At 44.4% G+C, this 7,352-nt stretch overlaps 1 protein-coding gene across 1 annotated transcript; it reads left to right on the top strand.

Moving 5' to 3' along the window:
• Positions 1–594: 594 nt before the first annotated feature.
• On the top strand, positions 595–6,260 carry LOC120039944 (cysteine-rich protein 2-like). The gene is made up of 3 exons (XM_038985265.1): positions 595–637; positions 5,679–5,773; positions 6,222–6,260. Exons 1-3 carry the CDS (start codon positions 595–597, stop codon positions 6,258–6,260), a joined length of 177 nt encoding a protein of 58 aa, XP_038841193.1.
• The last annotated feature ends 1,092 nt before the right edge of the window (positions 6,261–7,352 follow it).

The following is a 7,352-nucleotide window of genomic DNA, read 5'->3' as shown; positions in this document are numbered from 1 at the left end:
TCTGTCTCTCTCTCTCTGTCTCTTTTCTCTCTCACTCTCTTTCTCTCTCTCTCTCTCTCTCTCTCTCTCTCTCTCTCTCTCTCTCTCTCTGTCTCCTCTAATTTTCTTTTGAAGTGATGTTTCTTTGTCTTGCTGTGACAAGGTTCTCACCTCTCTCTCTCTCTCTCTCTCTCTCTCTCTCTCTCTCTCTCTTTCTCTCTCTCTCTCTCTCTTTCTCCTCTAATTTTCTTTTGAAGGGATGTTTCTTTGTCTTGCTGTGACAAGGTTCTCCCCTCTCTCTCTCTCTCTCTCTCTCTCTCTCTCTCTCTCTTTCTCTCTCTCTCTCTCTCTTTCTCCTCTAATTTTCTTTTGAAGTGATGTTTCTTTGTCTTGCTGTGACAAGGTTCTCACCACATCCTGGTTCTGTCATCACAACACGCCACATTCACAGAGTTGAACCTATTTCCTGTACATCTCTCTGACACACACACACCTTTTCTCTACATACTCTCTCACACACACATTCTCTCTCTCTACACACACTTTCTCCATCTCACTCTCTCTACGTACACACTTCCTGTCTGCTAAATAACAGTGTCAGGAATATCATCTATCATGGTGGGCTACTGTCCCATCTTTGGGAAACCCGTCTACTTTGGTGTGTGTGTGTGTGTGTGTGTGTGTGTGTGGTGTGTGTGTGTCTCCATGCTCTGAACAGTCTGTCATGACTCACACACAGACAACAGGAAGTGTCTTCTCTGAGGAAGCAGACTGTTCTCTAACACACCGGCTCCTCTCCAATACTCTGACCTGGTGTCCTTTCCTTTCTAACCAGCCTTCTTTTCATCCTGGGATAAGTTCCAACACCCTAAACTGGTCTCTTTTCCTTCACTGGCTGTGGTCCTATAGTCTAACCTGGTGTCCTTTCCTTTCTAACCAGCCTTCTTTTCATCCTGGGATAAGTTCCAACACCCTAAACTGGTCTCTTTTCCTTCACTGGCTGGGTTCCTATAGTCTAACCTGGTGTCCTTTCCTTTCTAACCAGCCTTCTTTTCATCCTGGGATAAGTTCCAACACCCTAAACTGGTCTCTTTTCCTTCACTGGCTGGGTTCCTATAGTCTAACCTGGCTTCCTTTCCTTCAGAGGCTGGGTTCCAATAGTCTAACCTGGCTTCCTTTCCTTCAGAGGCTGAGTTCCTATAGTCTAACCTGGCTTCCTTTCACCTGGGCTCCTTTCCTAAGTCCTCAACTGATATGAGACAGCAGACTGGTCTCTCACACTTCGGCTTTGTTAAAATACCAACTTGCCTTCCTTTCCTTTAGGGACTTGCATTATTTGCATGTGTCCGGTACAGGAACTAGGGTTGCAAATGAAAGGTATATTATTGGAAAGTTTCTATGTTTACCAGGAAACTACCAGAATTTTGGTAACATTTACATTTTAGGGGGAATTTTATCAAATTACATCTAGTGGCCTTTTTGAGTACTTCAGATTATCACATGAGTCTGTAATTATCTCTGGCCCTCTGTGTGGTCTTATCACATGAGTCTGTAATTATCTCTGGTCCTCTGTGTGGCCTTATCACATGAGTCTGTAATTATCTCTGGCCCTCTGTGTGTCCTTATCACATGAGTCTGTAATTATCTCTGGCCCTCTGTGTGGCCTTATCACATGAGTCTGTAATTATCTCTGGCCCTCTGTGTGGCCTTATCACATGAGTCTGTAATTATCTCTGGCCCTCTGTGTGGCCTTATCACATGAGTCTGTAATTATCTCTGGCCCTCTGTGTGGCCTTATCACATGAGTCTGTAATTATCTCTGGTCCTCTGTGTGGCCTTATCACATGAGTCTGTAACGGCAGTCTATTTCGTCCTCCTCCTCGGACGAGGAGAAGCGAGAAGGATCGGAGGACCAATGTGCAGAGTGGTAAGTTTCCATGGTAATTTAATGTACACGAAAACAATACACGATACAAAACAACAAACGAACATACCGTAACAGTCCCGTGTGGCGAAACACTGACACAGGAACAAACACCCACAAACCAAACGTGAAACCCCGGCTGCCTAAGTATGATTCTCAATCAGGGACAACGATTGACAGCTGCCTCTGATTGAGAATCATACCAGGCCGAACCCAAAATCCCAACATAGAAAACACACATAGACAACCCACCCCAACTCACGTCCTGACCATACTAAAATACATACAAAACAAGGGAAAACAGGTCAGGAACGTGACAGAGTCTGTAATTATCATGTCAAATAGACAATAATTAAATAAGATGGTTTAATATATATCTATATAATATAAAGCTGTAAATCCTTAACCTTAATATAAACCATGAACTCAGTAAATATCATTGGTGTTTAATATGAGGGTTTCAGCATGAAATATTCTTAATGTTTTTTTAAACACTTGTATTTATTTTACTGTCAAAATGTCTTTGTTGTAAATGTGTTGGAGCCAAACTGATGTCAGTTGTTAAATCAGTCAATAGAGTTCATCAAAATAATGGCCTTGTTGATTAGATGCTTTTTCATTAATTAGTCTGTTGGACAATATGGACACAGACACCATATAGAGGAATACATTTTATAAAAGTTATTCTAGTATAAATTCCCAAAGTTACTTTGGTAAATTATCGGTAGCTTAGCAACTCTCAGGTCACAGTGCAGAGCTCTCTCTGAATGGCAGACACCATTTGACCTCTAACCCTTGGTATCTTCCAACCCCACTGGTATTCATTGACTACAGCTGAGCGTTCAATACCATAGTGCCCTCAAAGCTCATCACTAAGCTAAGGACCCTGGGACTAAACACCTCCCTCTGCAACTGGATCCTGGACTTCCTGACGAGCCACCACCAGGTGGTAAGGTTAGGTAACAACACATCCGCCATGCTGATCCTCAACACGGGGGCCCCTCAGGGGATCGTGCTCAGACCCCTCCTGTACTCCCTGATCACTCACGACTGTCGAGCCAGGAACGACTCCAACACCATCATCAAGTTTGCCGATGACACAACAGTGGTAGGCCTGATCACCGTCAGCGATGAGACAGCCTATAGGGAGGAGGTCAGAGACCTGGCCGTGTGGTGCCAGGACAACAACCTCTCCCTCAACGTGATAAAAACAAAGGAGATGATTGTGGACTACAGGAAAAGGAGGACCAAGAACGCCCCCATTCTCATCGACGGGCTGTAGTGGAGCAGGTTGAGAGCTTCAAGTTCCTTGGTGTCCACGTCACCAACAAACTAACATGGTCCAAGCACACCAAGACAGTAGTGAAGAGTGCATGACAAAGCCTATTCCCCCTCAGGAGAATGAAGAGATTTGGCATGGGTCCTTAGATCCTCAAAAGGTTCTACAGCTGCACCATCGAGAGGATTCCGTCTGGTTGCATCACTGCCTGGTATGGCAACTGCTCGGCCTCTGACCGCATGACACTATAGAGGGTAGTGCGTACGACCCAGTACATCACCGGGGCCAAGCTTCCTGCCATCCAGGACCTCTATACCAGGCGGTGTCAGAGGAAGGCCCTACAGATTGTAAAAGACACCAGTCACCCTAGTCCTATACTGTTCTCTATTCTATCGCACGGCAAGTGGTACCGGATCACCAAATCTAGGACCAAAAGGCTCCTTATCAGCTTCTACCCCCAAACCATCAGACTCCTGAACATCTAATCAAAAGGCTCCTTATCAGCTTCTACCCCCAAACCATCAGACTCCTGAACATCTAATCAAAAGGCTCCTTATCAGCTTCTACCCCCAAACCATCAGACTCCTGAACATCTAATCAAAAGGCTCCTTATCAGCTTCTACCCCCAAACCATCAGACTCCTGAACATCTGATCACATGACCACCAGACCCCTCTTTTACACTGCTGCTACTCTCTGTTTACTATCTATACATAGTCACTTTAACTCTACCTACATATTACCTGGATTAACCGGTGCTGCTGCTACTCTCTGTTTACTATCTATACATAGTCACTTTAACTCTACCTACATATTACCTCAATTACCTGGATTAACCGGTGCCCCCTCACATTGACTCTGTAATGGAACCCCAATATAGCCTCGCTATTGTTATTTTACTGCTGCTGTTTAATTATTTATAACTTTAAAAAATATATATGTTTACTGAACACATTTTTTCTTAACTTCTTAAAGCAATGTTGGTTAAGATCTTGTCAGTCCGCATTTCACTGTGAGGTCTACACCTGTTGTATTCAGCATTTCACTGTGAGGTCCACACCTGTTGTATTCAGCATTTCACTGTGAGGTCTACACCTGTTTTCAGCATTTCACTGTAAGGTCTACTACACCTGTTGTATTCAGCATTTCACTGTGAGGTCCACACCTGTTGTATTCAGCATTTCACTGTGAGGTCCACACCTGTTGTATTCAGCATTTCACTGTGAGGTCTACACCTGTTGTATTCAGCATTTCACTGTGAGGTCCACACCTGTTGTATTCAGCATTTCACTGTGAGGTCTACACCTGTTGTATTCAGCATTTCACTGTGAGGTCCACACCTGTTGTATTCAGCATTTCACTGTGAGGTCTACACCTGTTGTATTCAGCATTTCACTGTGAGGTCCACACCTGTTGTATTCAGCATTTCACTGTGAGGTCTACACCTGTTGTATTCTGCATTTCACTGTAAGGTCCACACCTGTTGTATTCAGCATTTCACTGTGAGGTCTACACCTGTTGTATTCAGCATTTCACTGTGAGGTCCACACCTGTTGTATTCAGCATTTCACTGTGAGGTCCACACCTGTTGTATTCAGCATTTCACTGTAAGGTCTACTTCACCTGTTGTATTCAGCATTTCACTGTGAGGTCTACACCTGTTGTATTCAGCATTTCACTGTAAGGTCTACTTCACCTGTTGTATTCAGCATTTCACTGTGAGGTCCACACCTGTTGTATTCAGCATTTCACTGTAAGGTCTACTTCACCTGTTGTATTCAGCATTTCACTGTGAGGTCCACACCTGTTGTATTCAGCATTTCACTGTAAAGTCTACACCTGTTGTATTCAGCATTTCACTGTGAGGTCTACACCTGTTGTATTCAGCATTTCACTGTGAGGTCCACACCTGTTGTATTCAGCATTTCACTGTGAGGTCCACACCTGTTGTATTCAGCATTTCACTGTAAGGTCTACTTCACCTGTTGTATTCAGCATTTCACTGTAAGGCAGGGGTGTCAAACTCATTCCACGGAGGGCCTAGTGTCTGCAGGTTTTTGGTTTTTCCTTTCAATAAAGCCCTAGACAACCAGGTGTGGGGAGTTCCTAACTAATTAGTGATGTTAATTCATCAATCAAGTACAAGGGAGGTGCGAAAACCCGCAGACACTCGGCCCCCCGTGGAATGAGTTTGACACCTGTGCTGTAAGGTCTACTACACCTGTTGTATTCAGCATTTCACTGTAAGGTCTACTACACCTGTTGTATTCAGCATTTCACTGTGAGGTCCACACCTGTTGTATTCAGCATTTCACTGTAAAGTCTACACCTGTTGTATTCAGCATTTCACTGTGAGGTCTACACCTGTTGTATTCAGCATTTCACTGTTGTATTCGGCGCATGTGACAAATAAAATTTGAGTATCCTCTAACCAGATTGGTCCATGACAGACATTTGACCTCTAATCCTTGGTATCCTCTCTCCATCATTGGTCCAGGTGAGAAGATGAGGTCATTGGGGCGGGACTACCACCCTCTGTGTCTGAAGTGTCAACTGTGTCAGAGACAGTTGACCCCGGGACAACATGCTGAGGTATGGAGAGAGAGGGAGGGAGGGAAGAGGAGGAGGGAGAGAAGGGGGAGGGAGGAACGGGAGCTGAGAGGGAGGGGAGTATAGCGGAGGGGGGGGGGGAGAGATGGAAGGGAAGGGGGAGAGTGAGTCAGGGAGAGAAGGGGAGGGGAGAGAGGGAAGGGAAGGTTGAGTGGGGGGGAGAGAAAGATAGTATCAACAGTGTCAGAGACAGCTGACCCCAGGACAACATGCTGAGGTATGAAGACAGGGAGGGGGAGGGTGGGGAAGGAGTGAGGGAGGGAGGTGGGGTGCAAAAGGAAGGTCTGTCTGTCTGTGTCTGTCTGTGTCTGTCTGTGTCTGTCTGTGTGTGTGTGTCTGTCTGTCTGTCTGTCTGTCTGTCTGTCTGTCTCTGTCTGTGTGTATCTATGTATCTCATGAACTAAGATGTTTTCTGTGCTTTGTGTTTCAGCATGATGAGAAACCCTACTACACTAACTGTTACATGTAGATGTTTGGTACCAGAGGTAGATACTGCTTGGTGATGAGTAACCCTACTACACTAACTGTTACATGTAGATGTTTGGTACCAGAGGTAGATACTGCTTGGTGATGAGTAACCCTACTACACTAACTGTTACATGTAGATGTTTGGTACCAGAGGTAGATACTGCTTGGTGATGAGACACCCTACTATACTAACTGTTACATGTAGATGTTTGGTACCAGAGGTAGATACTGCTTGGTGATGAGTAACCCTACTACACTAACTGTTACATGTAGATGTTTGGTACCAGAGGTAGATACTGCTTGGTGATGAGTAACCCTACTATACTAACTGTTACATGTAGATGTTTGGTACCAGAGGTAGATACTGCTTGGTGATGAGAAACCCTACTACACTAACTGTTACATGTAGATGTTGGGTACCAGAGGTAGATACTGCTTGGTGATGAGTAACACTACTACACTAACTGTTACATGTAGATGTTTGGTACCAGAGGTAGATACTGCTTGGTGATGAGAAACCCTACTACACTAACTGTTACATGTGGATGTTTGGTACCAGAGGTAGATACTGCTTGGTGATGAGAAACCCTACTACACTAACTGTTACATGTAGATGTTTGGTACCAGAGGTAGATACTGCTTGGTGATGAGTAACCCTACTACACTAACTGTTACATGTAGATGTTTGGTACCAGAGGTAGATACTGCTTGGTGATGAGTAACCCTACTACACTAACTGTTACATGTAGATGTTTGGTACCAGAGGTAGATACTGCTTGGTGATGAGATACCCTACTACACTAACTGTTACATGTAGATGTTTGGTACCAGAGGTAGATACTGCTTGGTGATGAGTAACCCTACTACACTAACTGTTACATGTAGATGTTGGGTACCAGAGGAAGATACTGCTTGGTGATGAGAAACCCTACTACACTAACTGTTACATGTAGATGTTGGGTACCAGAGGAAGATACTGCTTGGTGATGAGTAACCCTACTACACTAACTGTTACATGTAGATGTTGGGTACCAGAGGAAGATACTGCTTGGTGATGAGAAACCCTACTACACTAACTGTTACATGTAGATGT

The sequence above is a fragment of the Salvelinus namaycush genome, unplaced genomic scaffold, assembly GCF_016432855.1.
Source record: "Salvelinus namaycush isolate Seneca unplaced genomic scaffold, SaNama_1.0 Scaffold3126, whole genome shotgun sequence".
NCBI lineage: Eukaryota > Metazoa > Chordata > Actinopteri > Salmoniformes > Salmonidae > Salvelinus > Salvelinus namaycush.
The sequence above is the reverse complement of the archived record's forward strand: the minus strand, read 5'-3'. Positions and strand labels throughout refer to the sequence as shown.

Excerpts from the sequence above, each read along its gene's own strand:
- LOC120039944 (XM_038985265.1), top strand. The coding sequence starts at position 595 with ATGGTGGGCTACTGTCCCATCTTTGGGAAACCCGTCTACTTTG. Across the intron at positions 638-5,678 it reads TGGGAAACCCGTCTACTTTG|GTGAGAAGATGAGGTCATTG; the intron begins GTGTGTGTGTGT and ends TCATTGGTCCAG. Across the intron at positions 5,774-6,221 it reads CCCCGGGACAACATGCTGAG|CATGATGAGAAACCCTACTA; the intron begins GTATGGAGAGAG and ends TTTGTGTTTCAG.